This window comes from Myxine glutinosa, chromosome 6, assembly GCF_964187855.1.
Source record: "Myxine glutinosa chromosome 6, kmMyxGlut1.1, whole genome shotgun sequence".
NCBI classification, from domain to species: Eukaryota; Metazoa; Chordata; class Myxini; order Myxiniformes; family Myxinidae; genus Myxine; species Myxine glutinosa.
In genome coordinates, this window is record NC_136266.1 from 132,540,697 (window position 1) to 132,560,789 (window position 20,093).

The following is a 20,093-nucleotide window of genomic DNA, read 5'->3' on the forward strand; positions in this document are numbered from 1 at the left end:
CTTGGTACTGTTGTGATTTACCAATGTGAGTAGCCTTTTGATTATTATATACTAGCTGAAAGCACCCGGCGTTGCCTGGGTTATTTTTGAATGAATTTACTACTATAATTCAGCTTTAACTCGTGGCCGTAGACGATTGACTAATATAATTCAGCTCAGCTTTTAATTGTGAAATGAGCCCAGCTCGGCCGAGGTGGGCCTCCACCGGCCTCGCCACCTAGCCTATTACCTTCCCGGGGCCTGTCCCGACATTTTTGGTTCTTTTTGAATGAATTTACTACCATAATTCAGCTTTTACTCGCGGCCATAGAAGATTGACAACTATAATTCAGCTCAGCTTTTAATTGCGAAATGGGCCCGGCCGAAGCGGCCTCAACCGGCCTCGCCACCTAACCTAAAACCTTCCCGGGGCCCGTCCCGACATTTTTTGTATTAGAGGTTTCCTCCTATCTTTCACCGTTCAGGAGATTAGCTTGCGCAGACAAACAAACAAAAACTTTCTTTTATAATATGGAGAGATGTTGTCTATAGGGTCTACAATATAATAAGGGGTGTTAGGGTTATGAAGGGTCTAAAGGGTCCTACTGGTCTTAAGGGTCCAACATGTATTAAGGGTCAGAGAAGTCTTAAGGATCTTGGAGTTATAAAGGGTCCAAACACTAAAGGGTCTTTATGGTCTAAGGGGTCAAAGGGATATCTAAGGGATCTTTGGTCTTATGGATCTTTGGGATCTTAAGAGTTAAGGGGTCTAAAAGGTCTAAATGGTCCAAAAGGTGTAAGGGCTCTAAAAGTCTACATGTCTAAAAGGTGTGTTCCAATAGTGCGTAAATAATATAGCTAATTTATAGACGAAGTCAAGATCCAATTATAAGTACTTAATAGACGTACACACGGTCCAACTCACGTTAAAACGTTACATAATTAATAAAAATGCTCACAGGGGTCAACCAAGACTTCATCTGGATGAGGGTTCACCATCTAACTGTGTTTTCCAGTTCTTTATACAGTATATACATAGACATCAAGTGAATTGGTTGAAAATTGACCTTGACCTTTGACCTTTTTACCTATTGACCTCAAAAACAATAGGCTTCCAGCTTGTCACTACCTCTACCAGGTGGTGAAGTTTCGTGAAAATCAGAGTGAAAACGTCACCTGTAGATGATTGATATATAAACAAACAAACAGGCAAACAAGAAAGACATCGTGCTTGCATGATACTTGCAAAATCCCTGAAACAAATATGACTTTAAAATAAATGGCGGTTGAATTCAAAGACCAAATATGCAAACCCTCTTCAAGTTTCAAGTTAATTGGATGAAATTGAAGACTTTAGAAATTGCACCTAAGTTGTTGAGCTTTGGCCAATGTTTACCTTTTGGCCAAAGTTGACTTCAAAAATAATTGGTGGTTGAATTAATTGACCAAGTATGCAAATCCTCTTCAAATTTTAAGTCAATCTGATGAAAATTGAGGGTTTTATAAATTCTACCTAAGTTGTTGACATTTGGCCTACTTTGACCTTTTGGCCTATTTTGACCTCAAAAATAATTAGTAGTTGAATTCAGTGATCAAATATATGAAAATCCTCTTCAAATTTCAAGCAAATCGGGTAAAAATTGACAGTTTTAGAAATGTGGTCTTTGTTAACCTTTTGGCTTATGACTTATGTGAACCTCAAAACGATTTGGTTGTTGAATTCATTGACCTGATCCGAAAATCCTCTTCAAATTCCAGGTCAATCAATGAAAATTGAGGATTTTAGAAATTTGATGAAGTTGATGGCCTTTCGCCTATGTTGACCTTTTGAACGTAAAATCAATAGGCTTCTTCTTTATGACCAACTCTACCATTTGGTGAAGTTTCATGAAGATTGTTTTAAAAATTGTGACCTGTAGGTGATTGACATACAGCCAAACAGACAGACAGACAAACAGAAAAAACAGACAGAATAACGTACATGACCAACAAATGTACTTGAAAAATATTTTCGCAAGTAACAAGACCAACCAATATATTTGAAATTTTTGCAAGTAACAAGCAGGCAAGACTGACAGAATAACAAACCGCACCAATATACTGTATACACTGCACTTGCAAATCTTCGATTTCGCAAGTAACAAACAGACAACACAAACAAACAGACAGACAGGGGTGAAAACATAACGTCTGCCAACCTTCTATGGCGGAAGTAGTAAATAGAGGAAAAAAGAACGAAACATCCAATACCCAAGACCCAAATCCCAAAAAACATTCACAAAAGAGGTGGTGGCAATGTCAAGTTTCACCAAGGTGAGCAACTACCTTGAAATAATGCACAAGAAAAAAAAAGAAAAATAAACATGTCGTACAGAGCACGATACTTGCGACATCCATAATAGTGGGGCGGCTTAGCCCAAATATTCAAAAGAATTGTGCATTTTGTGATACAAGCACCAAATTTGGCACAAATGTACATTAATATGTTGCGAACATTTTCAGATATTGGGCCACTTGAAATTCCGTAATTTTTTTTTTCAAATTTTTTCAAATTTCGTAATTTCAAATTTTTCGGGTGACACCGTCACAATTTCGGTCTTCGAGGCCGGCCGATAGGCAAAGTGTGACCGGAAGGGACGAGGTTCTCCTGACCACGTGGCCCTCGATCTGGGAAGCGAGAGGCGTTCCATTAGTGGACGCGCCCCTCACGCCCGACTTTTGGGCGGCCCCGGCAGGCCGTTTGTTTTGACGTTCCGTGACAGGCCCCGCACCCCCACCTCCGGGCCGACCGGAAGCTTGTGCTGAGTACATCATACCTGAACAACTCAGTGAGGCAGAACACAGCAGTGCACACCAGGGTGACCCCTTCAGTGCATAAACCAATTAACCTGTCCACTGCAGGGCATATAGAAATGAAGTTATTTTCTGCATATAATAATAATATAAGTTCAGTTCTATATAACAATTTCTGTTATCACCGCTACCACTACAACTACCACTACTACAAGCTTTGTCTGGAATTTTGTGGACTAACAGACAAACAGACATACAGACAAGCTGGGATCAAAACATTACCTCCTTCCACCATTGAGTGTAGAGGTAAACATCATGGAAATTATATCATGCCCTAGATTTAATTCATGCTTACCCATGTATTTGCTTCACTGGTTCACAAGGTCTTTTGCATACATGTAATTCAGACTCTCGTCTTCATTGCTGACCACACAATGTTCGCAACATATTAATGTACATTTGTGCCAAATTTGGTGCTTGTATCACAAAATGCACAATTCTTTTGAATATTTGGGCTAAGCCGCCCCACTATATCGGCCGGCCTCGAAGACCGAAATTGTGACGGTGTCACCCGAAAAATTTGAAATTACGAAATTTGAAAAAATTTGAAAAAAAAAATTACGGAATTTCAAGTGGCCCAATATCTGAAAATGTTCGCAACATATTAATGTACATTTGTGCCAAATTTGGTGCTTGTATCACAAAATGCACAACAGGTTTGCTATGCTGCTACACTATAAACCTAATTTGACCTTTAAAATAATTGATGGTTGAGTTCAATATCCAAATATGCAAATCCTTTGAAAAGTCCAAGTCAATCGGATAAAAAGTGACGATTTTAGAAATTCGGCCCTCCTTGATCTTGTTGTTTATTGTTTAAATTAGTGTTATCGGTGTTAAATGTATGAACGGTGTTAAATGTATGATCGGTGTTAAATGTATGATCAGTGTTAAATGAATTATCGGTGTTCAATGTATGATTTGTGTGAAATGTGTGATCGGTATTGTTTAAATAAGTGTGGTCGGTGTTAAATGGTGATCAGTATTGGTTAAATGAGTGCGATCGGTATTAAATGTATGATCGGTGTTAAATGTGTGATCGGTATTGTTTAAATGAGTGTGATCGGTGTTAAATGTATGATCAGTATTAAATGTATGATCGGTGTTAAATGGTGATCAGTATTGGTTAAATGAGTGTGATCGGTATGAAATGTATGATCAGTGTTAAATGTATGATCAGTGTTAAATGTATGATCAGTGTTAAATGTATGATCAGTATTAAATGTATGATCAGTATTAAATGTATGATCAGTGTTAAATGTATAATCGGTGTTAAATGTATGATCAGTGTTAAATGTATGATTTGTGTGAAATGTGTGATCAGTATTGTTTAAATAAGTGTGGTCGGTGTTAAATGGTGATCAGTATTGGTTAAATGAGTGCGATCGGTATTAAATGTATGATCAGTATTAAATGTATGATCGGTGTTAAATTGTGATCAGTATTGGTTAAATGAGTGCGATCGGTATTAAATGTATGATCAGTGTTAAATGTATGATCAGTGTTAAATGCATGATCAGTGTTAAATGTATGATCAGTATTAAATGTATGATTTGTGTGAAATGTGTGATCAGTATTGTTTAAATAAGTGTGGTCGGTGTTAAATGGTGATCAGTATTGGTTAAATGAGTGCGATCGGTATTAAATGTATGATCAGTATTAAATGTATGATCGGTGTTAAATTGTGATCAGTATTGGTTAAATGAGTGCGATCGGTATTAAATGTATGATCAGTGTTAAATGTATGATCAGTGTTAAATGCATGATCAGTGTTAAATGTATGATCAGTATTAAATGTATGATCAGTATTAAATGTATGATCAGTGTTAAATGTATAATCGGTGTTAAATTTGTGATCGGTGTTAAATGTATGATTTGTGTGAAATGTGTGATCAGTATTGTTTAAATAAGTGTGGTCGGTGTTAAATGGTGATCAGTATTGGTTAAATGAGTGCGATCGGTATTAAATGTATGATCGGTGTTAAATGGTGATCAGTATTGGTTAAATGAGTGCGATCGGTATTAAATGTATGATCAGTGTTAAATGCATGATCAGTGTTAAATGTATGATCAGTATTAAATGTATGATCAGTATTAAATGTATGATCAGTGTTAAATGTATAATCGGTGTTAAATGTATGATCGGTGTTAAATGTATGATTTGTGTGAAATGTGTGATCAGTATTGTTTAAATAAGTGTGGTCGGTGTTAAATGGTGATCAGTATTGGTTAAATGAGTGCGATCGGTATTAAATGTATGATCTGTGTTAAATGTATGATCAGTGTTAAATGTATGATCAGTGTTAAATGTATGATCGATGTTTAATGTATCATCGATGTTGTTTAAATGAGTGTGATCGATGTTAAATGAATGATCGATGTTAAATGAATGATTGATGTTAAATGAATGATCGATGTTGTTTAAATGAGTATGATCGATGTTAAAGTGATTGGTGTGAAATGTGTGATCAGTGTTGTTCAAATAAGTGTTACTGGTATTAAATGGGTGATCAATGTTGTTTAAATGAGTGTTATCAGTGTTAAATGTGTGAAATGTGTGATCAGTGTTGTTTAAATAAGAGTTACTGGTGTTAAATGTGTGATCAATGTTGTTTAAATGAGTGTTATCAGTGTTAAATGTGTGATTGGTGTGAAATGTGTGATCAGTGTTGTTTAAATGAGTGTTACTGGTCTGTGTTGTTACTGGTCAGTGGTGATCAGTGTTGTTTAAATGAGTGTTACTGGTCTGTGTTGTTACTGGTCAGTGGTGATCAGTGTTGTTTAAATGAGTGTTACTGGTGTTAAATGTATGATCAATGTTGTTTAAATGAGAGTGATCGGTGTTAAATGTACGATCGATGTGAAATGTGTGATGCCTTTTGTTGAAATGATTGTGATCAGTTCTGTTTAAATTAGAGTGATGTGGTGTTTTGTTTCAAAGAGAATAGAATCAATGCTGTTATGAAATGAGTGTGATCGTGCTGTTAAAATCAAATATCCCGATAGATGGCGAAAAATGAGAGCAGATTTACACACCCATTGTGGCCTCTGTCTATCTCCACCCTGGTCGCCTCCATGGTTTTGTACCGAAGGGTGATTGCTGGTCCATTGCTCATTGTCATATCTGGTTGGTCCACACCGCATACTCATTTAAACCAGTAAATGTAAACCCTTTTTGGGGATCGGAAGGGACGAATAAGGGGAAATGGAATGAGTAAAATTGGAAATGTATTTTTAAAAGAACAAAGAGTGTTTATCGAATTGGGGTGGACGATGAGAAGATCGTAGGGTCTACATATGCCCCTCATGGTGATATGGACCGTGCAAGTGATGGGGTTTCCGGATTTTAATGAGCACTGACAGACACCCAGTGTTAATAAAGTAAATTGCGCAAACAGATAATGGTTTCGCGAATTATAATATATTCAAAGATGCGATGGTGGAGAATATGGAGGACCGTGGGAAAGGGATGCCAAAGTGCAATCGGAGGGGAGGGGCGAAGACTGAGGGAGGGAGGGACTGGGACCGTAAAGCGTGTGAGGGGAGGGAGAAAGACGGATCAGGATTCAGGAACAAGGACGGGGATATAGAGGAGCAGAGAGGAAGGCAGCGGGGGAGCAGGAGGAGGGAGGGGGCGCATACGAAGCGCGTCCTCCGGCCCGTGTGGCGGAGCAAAGGAGGGGAGCAGTGACGTCCTCAATCCAATCGTCGCCGCCGTCGTACGTCGCGTCCATCCCGAGCGTCTTTGTCCGTCCGTGGGGAAGCGTGAATGCGGAGCAGCCTGGCCGGCAGGTCCGGACCCCCTCCGAGCCCCTAGGGCCGGGATCCCGAACCGAGCCATGGCACCGCGCGTCCTGCGCATCCGGCCCCGGTAAGAGACCCTCCTCTCCCGGAGCCGAACGATGGCGCGATACGTGCATCGTGAGCCGTCCGAGGGACGCGCCGAGTGACCCATTTCCGTCGTCCCTGCGGCTCTTTGAAGCCTCCATTCATTAAATCTCCGCGTCATCTCGCAGCGATCATGCTGAAAGCAGAGGCCAGGGCGGATCGGCCGCCCCTGCGCAGCGCGTCTCCACACCGCAACGCGTACCGCACCGAGTTCCAGGCCATCAAGCGTTCGTTCGACCGAACCGTCGACCCCGAAAGCGACGGCAAGGAGGTCACCACGACTAATAATGGCTCTCATGTGCCGAGCCGTCAGCGGGGTCGACAATATGGCACGAACGTCGATCGCATCAAGAGCATGCTCATGGCGATGCAGACCACGACCACCGGCACCGAACCACCCGATAAAGAGGGTCTTCCGGCCGCGGTCAAGCAGAAAACTCGTACCTTTTCGAGAACACCTCAATCGCCGAGTCGTGGAAGGCACCCCGCGAGTGGACCCGCCTCGCCATGTCGGGGTGCACGCTCTGGAGGTCGAAGTAGGCACGGGACTCCCAAGGCGGTAGAAGACGGTCCCGGATCTCCCCAACGACGAGAAAGTCGAGGTAAGGAGCGCGCGTCCCGCGTCGAGGAGGTCGTGCCCGAGTTGGCGCAGCGCTTCTCGGAAGCAAGACGCATTTTCCAGATCAGCGAAGGTGGTAGGAACCGTGCGCCCAAGCTGTCTCCAGCTGGAGGTTCACCTGCTGCCGCACCCTCCTCTCCTCGGGATGACCACTGTGGTGGTGCTGCACCTGCAGAGCTTCGTGGAAGCGTAGGAGGAAGTACCGAATCCCTGGACAGCATCCTGGACGCAGCGTCACCCACGGTGAGCCAATTGGCCGCGGTATTTGAACCTGGGAAAAGTGACGAAGGACAGGTGAAAGTCCGTGATCCAACTCGCAAAGGTGTACCCTCGGGAGGGTCTCCATCATCGGGGAGACCGATAACTCAAGAGGCTGTGAGTTCTGATGGTGAGTCTGCCGCATCATTCCAGGGGGAAACACTATCCGCAGATGATGCCTGGTCCGGAGATGCATCTTCCACGGGGATGTGTGCAGAGGACATCAAGCGGTATTCCCAGGACACCAAGGAAGCTGCAGATGCCACAGACCATGAACTGTTGATCGACCGTCTGACGGCGTTGAAAAGGGGGACGACGGCTTTGGTGAACGGTCCAAACAGCAATGACTTGGAAGGACATTACGTGCCAATGGGAATCACGGGGGAAGCGAACGAGAACGATGCCAGAAGCGGCTTTGATGAAGATGTCACCGTTGGGAGTTACATGGAGATCGGAGGAGCTGCAGACGAGAACGAGGGACTCCGCTCATTCGTCGAGCTCCCGGGACTCTCCGAGGAGGAAGATGATGGAGAGGACGTGAAGGAGCCTCCGTCATCTGACCGAAGGGTCCGTTTCAGCACAGCGCCCATAAAGGTATCTTGGGCGTTCTCGTTTATATAAGGATTATAAGCTCACCTGGACCGAAGTTCAGGTGAGCTTCTGCGAGGGCACGTCCGTCCGTCAGTCCGTCCGTAAACACTTGAAGCTTCTTCTCCGAAACCGCTGATGGGATTGCGACCAAATTTTGCACAAATTATAATTTTTTGTGTTGTGACTAAAGTCTGTTCACGGCATTTAAAAAAAATCGGGGTCTAAGGGGGTTTACCGGGGGTCAAAGTGGATCCAGGTTTGACCCCCCGAAATAGGTATTTGCTCTCTTCTCTGAAACTACACACACGATTTCGATTAAACTTGACCACAACTTTCACCATCCGTGATGTACCAAAATTTGTTCACGGCATTTTAAAAATCGGGGTCTAAGGTGGTCTATGGAGGTCTTGCCCCCCAAAATAGGTATATTTGCTTTCTTATCAGCAACTACACACGCAATGTTGATGAAACTTGACCACAACTTTCACCATCCGTGATGTACCAAAATTTGTTCACGGCATTTAAAAAATCGGGGTCTAAGGTGGTCTATGGAGGTCTTGCCCCCCAAAATAGGTATATTTGCTTTCTTATCAGCAATTACACACGCAATGTTGATGAAACTTGACCACAACTTTCACCATCCGTGATGTACCAAAATTTGTTCACGGCATTTAAAAAATCGGGGTCTAAGGTGGTCTATGGAGGTCTTGCCCCCCAAAATAGGTATATTTGCTTTCTTATCAGCAACTACACACGCAATGTTGATGAAACTTGACCACAACTTTCACCATCCGTGATGTACCAAAATTTGTTCACGGCATTTAAAAAATCGGGGTCTAAGGTGGTCTATGGAGGGCTTGCCCCCCAAAATAGGTATTTGCTTTCTTATCAGCAACTACACACGCAATGTTGATGAAACTTGACCACAACTTTCACCACCTGTGTTGTACCAAAATTTGTTCATGGCATTTAAAAAATCGGGGTCTAAGGTGGTCTATGGGCTTGCCCCCCAAAATAGGTATTTGCTTTCTTATCAGAAACTACACATGCAATTCTGATGAAACTTGACCACAACCTTCACCACCCGTGATGTATCAAAGTTTGTTAATGGCATTTAAAAAATCGGGGTCTAAGGTGGTCTATGGAGGGCTTGCCCCCCAAAATAGGTATTTGCTTTCTTATCAGAAACTACACATGCAATTCTGATGAAACTTGACCACAACCTTCATCATCTGTGATGTATCAAAGTTTGTTCAAGGCACTGGAAAAATTGGGGTCTGAGGAGGTACACGGGGTAGGAGTGGGGGAGGTGGGGGGTTGCCCCCCAAAATAAGTATTTTTTTGATTGTTTGTTTAAAGTCTTATAATTATGCTAGTATGATTCTACATGCTGCCCTGTCTTATAGTAACCATTGAAATTGGTTTAAAGTACCTTAACCCTCATCTCCATCTCCCTCTCCCCCTCTCAAGTCCTCTTTGCTGTCGATGTGGCCACTTTGATTTGTCTTACTTTTCTCTTTTTCTGCAAATAAGTGTCGCACAACGTGAGCTTGTGGTTGTTGAACAGTTCAAAGGGGTGCAATTTGAGTGTTATCCGTGATAGGCCAAGCATCGTCTTGCTTTGCCAAATAGTTGACGTTTTAGAATACAGAGGAACACTTGTATGCCTTTGGCCTGGTAGGATGGTCTAAAAGTGCGCACACTCCCCTCGAAGCTGTCTCGCCTGGGTTCAAATCCCGGCCCGGACATATGCTGTCATCCGGGTGTTTTGCAGGCAGGGTGAGGCTTCGATGTGTGTGCCACCCCTCGGATGGACGTTAAACTGGACATAGTGTGTGCCAGCATTAGCTGGTGGACCTTAAAGATCCAACGGTGTCCTTAGTTTAGACCAGGCAACTTATCTCCGGCACTCTGGCCAAATTCTTGCTATTACCTATTTACCTGGGCTGGGCCAGCCTGTTCGTGGACGACTTGGGCTGAAAACCTTCCCCGGCCGACCCCACGAGGTGGAAATAACTGTGGCCACTAAAGAAAGGCACTTGTATGATTTACCCATGGTCCAGGAATGAAGAGAATGACATTATATTTCTTTCTTTGTTTCTTTCTTTGGTATTTGCCTATTGAGGAGCTTGTATGTGTATCCTGAACAAGGGAGTTTTGTAACCCAAATGCATTATGGGTCATGATGTGTTTCATTCATGCCATATTCAATCGGTAGGTTTATCCCCTGCATTGCTATGACCGAAGGCTCATGGTTTATTCGTTCCAAGTTGTATCAATGTAATGAAGGTATTTTCAGCTATTCCATGTCCATGCCAGTTGCACGGCATATCCATGCCAGTATCCATGCACACCCATGGCCTTTTCACCAAGCTAATGGATTTGTGTCGCAACGAGTAAATTATTTGGCCATAAATCTGCTGCACATAGGGGACGGGTTTAGCATCCAGTGTTAAACTTATCTCGGATCTGAGTGCCATGTTGCTGTTCCTATGTTTTGGTCCATTAGTTTGAAAGTTGAAAGAGCTTATTCGGTTTAAAAATGGATTGGTGCTATTCACAGCCCTTTCGTTCAAGCAGGTGAGTTTATCAACAATTTTGTTCCAATTTTGAGGGCAAGACGCAGTTTTCCTTTGCGTTTTCCTTTGCATTCCACTTGCTGTCCTTCAGACCTTGGACATGTTTCTGATTGAGCGAGTTATTCAAATTCCTTTGGGAAGCAGCTGGACCTTCTGGTGTTGCGGGGGTCATTTGGGGGGCTATGGAAAGCGAGCATATTCTGACTGTGGTATCTCATCCTCATGATGACCACAGGTGCTGAAAGCACAGTTGGCAATTTCTAATAGAGGGACAGGAGATCTTTCTCACACCTTGTCATTGCTTTGCACTTTTTTTTCCTTTTTTTTTGTATACAAGATCGAGGCTCGTGGAAGAGCGAACATTAATGACAAAAAAAAAAACGGACACACAAAACATATAATAAAGGGAGCGGGAGACAAGATGGGGAGAGAGAGGGAAGCACGCAAGTACAACAGCAGAGAACAGGGACATCGGGAGATCTGTGGGAGGGAGAGGGCTTGGGGGGAGGAGGCATGGGTTGGGGGGGGGGGGGGTGGGAGAGGTATAAAACACATTGACACTGCTAGAACTTCCAGGAAAGAAGTCGGTATTTTTAAAAAAGTGGATCTGGGGTGAATTAATGGGGGTGGAAGAGATGAAGGTTTTGGATGGGGGGGAAGACGAGATGGTGATGAACAGCTGTTTTAAACACCTGGAGGGGGGAGTGGGATTGAAGAGAGTGAGGGAGTTTGTTCCAGAGGTGGGGGAAAAGAGAAATGAAGGAGTGAAGGTGAGCAGGGAGTCTTGATTTTGGCTGTTTAACCATAAGAGGGTTGCTGGCAGATCTTGTGCGACCTGTAGGAATATTTGGGGGGGGGGGGGGCAGAGCACAGATAGAGCTGGGGGAGCAAGGCCGGAGAGGAGTCGGTTGAAGTCACTTTGATTTGAAAACCTCACAGCTTGCACTACTGTATTTGAAAACTTAAAACTGTATTCCCGCTTGACTTGTTCATTTGAGCCTTTGTAGTTTATTGCTCTTTAAATTTCATTTCACGTTTCGATGAAACACGTGATGTATATTATATGTCACATACTTGCCTTCATGATTACACTCTGCGATGATTTGCTCACGCACCTGCGTCTCGCACCTGCGGAGGCATTACAGACGCGCCATTGCAAGTTTCTTGGCACATTCGTCTGCTGTTAAAAAATCACACGACGTGTTGTGCGAAGGCGGTAAAATTGGAAACTGAACATGTTGTTGTGAAGTTTTACTCTTCGTGCAAAGAAAGAATTAAAATGCTGCTTGGATTTTCATTACCCCCCCCCCCCCCCCCCCCCCCCCCAAAAAAAACATTGCCTGAGCAATTTTAAAGGCAATACCTGTCTCATGCAGGTACGTTTTGGAAAATATGATCCACGCATTTGTTTGTACATCTGATTTCAGCAACGAAACCTTTTTATGGCTTCATTATTACCTCCGCCACCAAAGGTAGACGGAGGTAATGTTTCCACACGTGTCTGTTTGTCTGGCTGTGAGCAGGATATCTGAAGGTTGTGGACAGATTTGGACGAAAAATTTGTGGACAGGTTGAGTGTGTGACGAGGACAAATTGATTCGATTTTGGTGAAGATCCATACCCGGGAATTGCTTAATTTTATTAAGCGATTCTTCACCATTGAGAGATGGGGCCAAAAACGATATATAACATGGTATCTCAAAAAGTTTTGGACAAGTTATGACAAAACTTGGTGGATAAGTTGGTTCGGTGACAAAAACAAGCCAATTCGATTTTGGTTCAGGCCTGGATCCAAATCAGGCCCATCAGTCGGAGACAGAACGTAAACTTTTCAGCCTGGAGGAGGTATGCGTTCTACCGGATGCCGTTCTAGTTTTCACCATCTCACTCTAATTCACCAAATGTCTGTCTGTCTGTCTCTCTGTCTGTCTGCTCCCAGGTACCGCAAAAACGGCTGAACCGATCGCAACAAAATTTTGGGTGGGGAATCCTGGGACCCCCTGGAGTAAAATAGGCTATGTTGTTTTTCCAATTTTTCCAATTTTCCAGTTTTTCCAAACACGATGGAATAATATTTACCGATATGAACAGTGATGTGGCTTTTATTGAAATTCTACAAATACTGTTTAGATTTTGAAGATTTGTGTGTGATATGATTTAACGGATGTTTATATAAATCGTTTAAAAGAAAAAAAGCCTTCAATTTCTGATATTTTGCCTTTTCATTTGGGCCTCCCAATTGAAGCCCCGCCCGTAGGGCGGGTACCGTTGTTGGTATAGTTAATAACGCCTTGAAAATTCATTACTTACATCAGGACTCTAAATATTCAGTCTTCCTTTAGTTTTTCTGCTCGAGCGTCTTTCAAGTTTTCATGCGCCTGCTTGTCATCTGCCAGGTGTATCTGCCAGGGTTGTCACCCCTTTACCACTCCCTCCCCACCAATACTTCAGAACTGGGATTATATTATGCGAGCTTCTCTCATTTTCTGGAAGAAGAGACTATGTGCACGTCAAAAGTGCAGGTAACACAAACTCCTCAGTTTAAAGGTGAAGCGGGAGAAAGAGTGTGATGAAATAATAAAATTCACTCTCGTTTCTTTCAAATTCTTCCTGGCTGAGGTTAATTCCCCTTCTTCATGGCCTCTTCCGATTTCCCGTGCTGAGGGTGTGCGTCGGATGGTTCACCGTCTTATTCCGACACGACCGCCTCTTTGCTCGGCTCCCTGTGGATTTTTGCCCCCACCCCTCCCTGTAACCTACTCTTTTCCCTTCTCAACCTAATGAAGTTGGCTACTTTGCTTAATAAATTCGCAGCATGTGTATTCAGGGCACGAAGTGCAGTTCGTCACTGGAACGGGAGCCTAAAGTGGCTTTTGCAATGTGCACAGTTGTCCTTTCAATTGGTACCTATTTGTTTTGTGTATTGTTCTCTTAACTAATAGCTCCAAGAGAGCAAATTTGGCTGTGTACCATTAACTCCTGCGCCGTTTCCAATGATTGCACTGAGAAGCAAAAAAATTCTCCCACCATTGTGACATTCAAGAGGCTCCAAGGTCAATCATATAATGCTATTCGCATGCTGTATTACCATGCCGCTTTGATGCAAGCAAAAGGACAGGAGTGGGCAGCAAGGATTTAAATTATCCCTCAACACAGCATCATGATCACTTTGTCGGTTTACAGTTTTTATTGCGTTTTAAATATACGCATCCGGATGCCACTGCATTGTCATTTCTGCACATTGTCGGACATGAGTAATGCTATTCACAAGAACTAGAAGATTCTATTACAGATTTGGGGTTTATTCTAAATCATCTTCATTATGAATATATGAATGATGTATGCTCGTTTTAAGGCCATTTTTCCCCACTATATCGGGGGTTAGCCTTACGGGCCCCATGACAATCATGGTTCCCTGTTTGAGGCAATGTTTTTATGGCCGGATGCACTTCCTGACGCCAACCCTTGGTCGCCTCCTACGATGCGCAGGGATACGGTGTACCTATTCTAAACCGGGGTACACACCGGGATCATTCATCCCAGCAAGCTGGTACTCAATTTGCCGACATCGGAAGGATGACAGGCTGAGTCAACCCCCCTGGCGTTAATTCAACGATCGACCGGGATTCGAACCCAGGATCTGTAGGATCCCAAGCCGCACCCTAACCGCTAAACCAATCTTCATTCTACCGTTCAAATTAGCCTTTGTTCTCGTCCGTTTTTTCATTTTCCGTTCATACACCTGCTCACACTGGCAAATGCAGGTTACACATTGTGTGAAAGGAGGACTAAATAAACAGTTTTTACAGTAAATATTATGTTTGAGATAATAGATTTGATCCGAATTGGCACCGTTGGTTTCTGATCAATCTATTGCTGCGATTATGGGACAGGATGAAATGGATGTTGTTTTATGGAAGAATACATCCTTGTCCATGTGTAACAAAGATGCATATTCAATGAATGCAAGTAATACGAATAATCATGAAATTGGCTAACTTCTGTTATAGGTTTATTTTTAAGGGATTAACATGAAATCTCAATAGGACGTTGCTGTGGAGCACGACCCATTTGGAACCGTGTGAAATGGTCACAGGTATTTCCAACAGTTTCTATCAACACCACTCTTGGATGGCACTAGAAAGACTCCAGAGACAAGCCCCTCTGGCTGCGACCTCCCCTCCTCTCCCACCTCTTGTTTATCCATGTGTTGTACTGCACTCTCTGCCCTCTCTGTGTGTTGTCACCCCTTTACCACTCCCTCCCCAGGTATCTGCAGGTTGCATGCGGTCCAGCAACAACCCCCTTCTAATTAAACTCCTAAAATGCAGAAACACTACTCACCTCCACTCATTTGCTCCTCTTTTTCCCCCATTTGTGGAACCAACTTTCACACTCTCTTCAATCTCATTCTTCCCTCCAAGTCAAGGACAGGTGTTCACCACCATCTCAGATCGTCCAAACTCCAAATCTGTGATCTTTTCCACACCCCCTAATCCCCTCACTACCCCTCTCCCCTACCCCAACATTTTGCTGCTGTATTCACCTTGTCCACTCCTTGTGTTCTCCCAGACTCCTCATCATTACCTGCATCCCTTGTTTGTCCATCTCCGTCGATTTTCTCCCTCCGCTCTGCTGTTGGCATTTCTCCCTTTTCCAACTGCTGTTCCTTTTGTTATGTTGCTTCCTGGTCCATTCTGTGTTCTAGCTCTTACGCGATCCTTGACTATGAATACAAAAAAGTATGAATGTCCGTCCGCCTATTCTCCATCAGTCCAGAGTGCATGTTTCTTTATTGAGAAACGTCATTTTATTTAATTAGTCGAGAAAAATACACAAACGATCAAAACCATTTGGACAATTGGACAAAGGTCAACATATGCACTTTTACCCGATGGACAAAGTACATGGTCATGCAAAGCTTTTCAAAGTAATGTACATTGTACATGCACCATGGCCCAAAGGCCAAAATGCAGTGCATAAATGTTTGCCCTTTGTCTGTCGAAAAAATCTTTTTTATTAAAAAGGGTAAATCTAAACATTAGGACAACCGTATTTTCCAGTGTATTAACCGCAATCATGTATTAACCGCACCCCTGTTTTTCACCCTCAAAAAACATATATGTAGCATTTCAACACAAACTAAATTTCTCCAACACAAAATCAACCTAAACTGAATACCTATTGAATTTGAAATATGGCACAACCAACAATAACCATTCACACAAATCTGCCAATCAATAGAGCACCAGAATCTTTCCAAACCATTAACGAATAAAATAATAGGCAATATACACAATAATGCAGGTGCTTTTCCCCTTTATCGACTGGAATCAACAAACCAATACACGCCATAGTTGACAAAATTAAAAGATAAGATGCACTAAAGTTTCTGTCCATTCCTGAAAAACAAGGAGGAAGGAAAACCATAAATTAAACAAAGGAAAAGCATCCAAACCAAAACAAAAAACCTAAATCTTCCCACCAAACCACAACAATGCAATGGGAGTGACGCACTGCAAAAAGCATTTGGAACCCCCCCCTCCCCCCTTTCCACCCTACTGCACCCCCGGGGCTTCCTCCCTCCCCCTCACATCCCCGTTCCCCACCCCAGGCTTTCAATGAGGCCCCAGAAGCCTATAGAGAGACGAGGCCCGCAGGAGCTCACAAGAATAGAGAGCAACTTCCGGGGCACTCCCAAGCTTGGTCAGAGATTGGTGACTGCATGTGGCTGTCTTCCATGCATCCTCTCTAGGAGCCTATTCCAGGGATCTCTAACTTCACCACTCACTTTGTCAGATTAGAACAGTGTGCACCCTCCCAATCAACACGATAAAGCCCCCTCCCAATAAACATGGAAAAGCCCAGAAAATTCTCCACTCTGTAAAATGTATGACAACATTGTCCATAGAACCTCATCTCGTCACCCGTAAGCTGTCACTGAGCTTGTACTCCCGGAATCAAGATGAGCCATTGTCCGTGTTTGCCCTGGTCTTAACCACATGTTATATCACATACCTGTGCCTTGACCATGCCACAGAGTATCCAGACAATGTTGATAATTTACCAGGCCCAGCTCCATGGTCGAATATAGTGGGTTGAAAAAACTATATTCCTCTTAAAGTAGAACACGTAAACTGGAAGATACTTCTCAACAACCTGCAATGTTCTTGTGGCTGTTTTAAAGATAAGGGGCCAAAATACATGTGTTTTGTTTTTACATGATCTCACGCTCTTAGAAGAGCTGCCACACACACGTACATACAGACGAACATACGTGACACAAGACTGTCAGAAGAGAGAAACAGACACTGAGCTTTGGGGAAGTGCCATCACCAGGGTAATCTGGGTACCAGCGATGTCACAGCAACGGCACCGCTTTTCTTATCGCACTCAGTGGGGCATTTACTAAGGAGGAATTTCCTCCCCGTGGATGCCAATTCCTATGGGGATTGTCCTTGCTGTTAACATTTTAGATGCTGCATGCCAAACAAGGAAGCAGGATGTACCATTATTAAAGTCTTTAGTATGACTCGGCCCGGGGTTTGACCGTCAAGCTCAAAGACTCGGAGTGGACGCTCTAACCATTACACCACCGAGTCTGGTGAGGCCAAATTGCTGTACATCTATGGATGGATAGCAAGACGGCATACTCACAAGTGGCACACCTCCTGTAATACCTCACTGGGGTGAACGTGGTCCAAAATCTCATTCACCTGCCACTGTATATATGAGCTAGCCACAAAATCATGCTTCTGTATAAAGGTCTCAAATAATGAAGGTGCCTTGGGATAAGGACCGATGTAGGTGGGAAGGACTGCTCATTGAAATGCCAAACGAGCGGTCCCAAGTATGTCCCAACAAGTCCCAATGATCCTAAATAGGAAGTCTTGTGCCAAAAGTTGGCCAAGGTCCTCTGTCATGATCAGCTCCATCAGAGCCCAGGAAAACATAGACATATACTGTACATACAAACACATAAATAGGGACACCCCTCCTACACAAGGGCAGGGTCATACCAACCCTGTCTGATCTGATGCTCTGCCTGTCACAGAAGAAAGTGAAAAACATTTTCTCCAGAGTTCACCCCCAACATAATTGGAATTGGGGCGAATTGAGCAAAATATAACAACTTCTGGATATATAAAGTTGTATTGTCTGTCTGTCTGTCTGTCCATCCATCGATAGAATCGGCCCCACTGGTAGTAACTCCATCATATTGCATACCGTTGGAATTATATTGGCAAAGGAAGATGCAAGAAAACATTTTCAAACATACAGGGTAGGTGGTTCCGGGTGGGGGAAGACTCCAATTCTCTCTATGTCAATATGTATCGTATAGCTTTACCCGGTCGTCCCCATTATTACAAATCTTTGATTAATTAATTGGAATTATACATAGTACCTAGCTCTCTTTTTCTAAATTCTAAATTCCTTCTGCCCAATGTGTGGGTACCTCGGCTAGTTACCAATAAACGTCTTCGTAACTAGAGTACCCCCCCTCCCCCTTCCATGGACAACCAATATCATTAGAAAGAAGTGACACAAGTCTTAAGAACTCACTAAATAAAAAACCTCAAGCCATTTCCTGGTAGCCATTCTGCAGGAGATAAAATATACTCTTCGGATCTACAGTTGGTCCTTCCTTTCAATTTACTGACATGTACGGGCAGAACTCGCCCTGTGCTTGCCAAAGTGCATGACCAGACTTTTAAAGGTATTAAGGCTAAAGCAAAAACTTCCAATGACCTGCCATTCTGCACATTGCAACACAGTAATTTGCAAAGACCAACATTTTATCCATGTACAAGTTCACCTTCAGATGCCATCTTTAATTCCTGGGTACTCAAGACCCACAGAGGGACATGTCCACTCAGCCCACAAGTAAAAGGCTCCATACACCGCAAAAAAAAGGATAGGTGACGTAGAACAGCCTTGCTCAACTATCAAGGCGACCAGAAAAGCTAGTGACAGCTGTTCAGTGACCAACACTAAGGACTCAATGCTTCTTCACATGTGACCAACCCAATGTCATCAAGTTTGGTCCAAAACCAAAACAGTCCAAACCAGTCATCATTTATTTTGTATGCCTCCGTTGACGAAGTCGCTGGAGCCATTATGTTTTCGGGGCGTACATACGGTTGTCTGTCTGTCCGCCAGTACATCCGTCCATCTGTGATGGGTTTTTGTTACCACAATAACTTAAGAATGGCTGAAGGGACAAAATTCAAATTTGCTGCAGGTACAGTGCCTTCAGAAAGTATTTACACCCCTTGACATTTTCACATATTGTTGTGTTAGAGCTTGAATTTAAAATCGATTAAATCTAAATTCCGTGTCTTCGATCTACACAAAATACCCCATTATAATGACAAAGTGAAAACATGTTTTTAGAAATTTTTACAATTGTATTGAAAATGAAATACAGACAAATCCAATTTACATAAATATTCAGCCCCCTGAGTCAATACTTTGTAGAAGCGTCTTTGGCAGCAATTACAGGTTCGAAGCTTCTTGGGTATGTCTGTATCAGCTTTGTACATCTGGATTTTTTTTGTATACTGAATCGAGGCTCGTGAAAGAGCTGACATTTACTTCACAAACAAATCAACAAGACAAACAAAATATATAAAAAGAGGGAGCAGAAGACAAGAGAATGGGAAGCACACAAACACTTGAGAGCACACAACATTTAAGAGCAGGGAGATGTGTGGGAGATGTGTGGGAGGGAGAGGGCTTCAGGGGAGGAGGCGTGGGAAGGGGCGTGGGAAGGATTTGGGGAGTTTCTCCCATTCGTCCTTGCAAATTTAACCAAGTTCTGTCAAGTTGGATGGGAAATGTTGGTGAACAGAAATCTTAAGGTCTTTCCACAGATTCTCAATGGGATTCAAGTCTGGGTTTTGGCTGGGCCACTGAAGGACTTTCACGTTCTTGTTCTGAAGCCATTCCAGTGTTGCTTTGGCTGTATGCTTGGGGTCATTGTCCTGTGGAACATAAAACTTCACCGCATTCTAAGGTCTTTTGTACTCTGGAGCAGGTTCTCCTCAAGAATATGCCTGTATTTGGCTCCATGCATTGTTCCATCTATTCTTTAAAGTCTCCCAGTCCCTGCCGTTGAAAAGCATCTCCATAGCATGATGCTGCCAACAACATGCTTCACAGTTGGGATCGTGCTTGATGGGTGATGAGCTGTGCTTGGTTTCTGCCACACATAGCACTTTGCATTCAGGCCAAAGAGTTCAATTTTTGTCTCATCCGATCACAGAATCTTTTGCCTCATGCTCTCAGAGTCTTTCATGTGCCTTCTTGCAAACTCCAGGCATGCT

General features: G+C 43.2%; 1 protein-coding gene across 1 annotated transcript in view; it reads left to right on the top strand.

The window, feature by feature from the left end:
* Positions 1–6,383: 6,383 nt before the first annotated feature.
* Positions 6,384–20,093, top strand: part of LOC137430315 (neurabin-1) — a 64,876-nt gene continuing 51,166 nt past the window's right edge. The window contains exon 1 of the mRNA XM_068121098.2: positions 6,384–8,191. Coding sequence (XP_067977199.2) covers positions 6,854–8,191 — 1,338 coding nt within the window. The 5' untranslated portion in view covers positions 6,384–6,853. The remainder of the gene's footprint in view (positions 8,192–20,093) is intronic.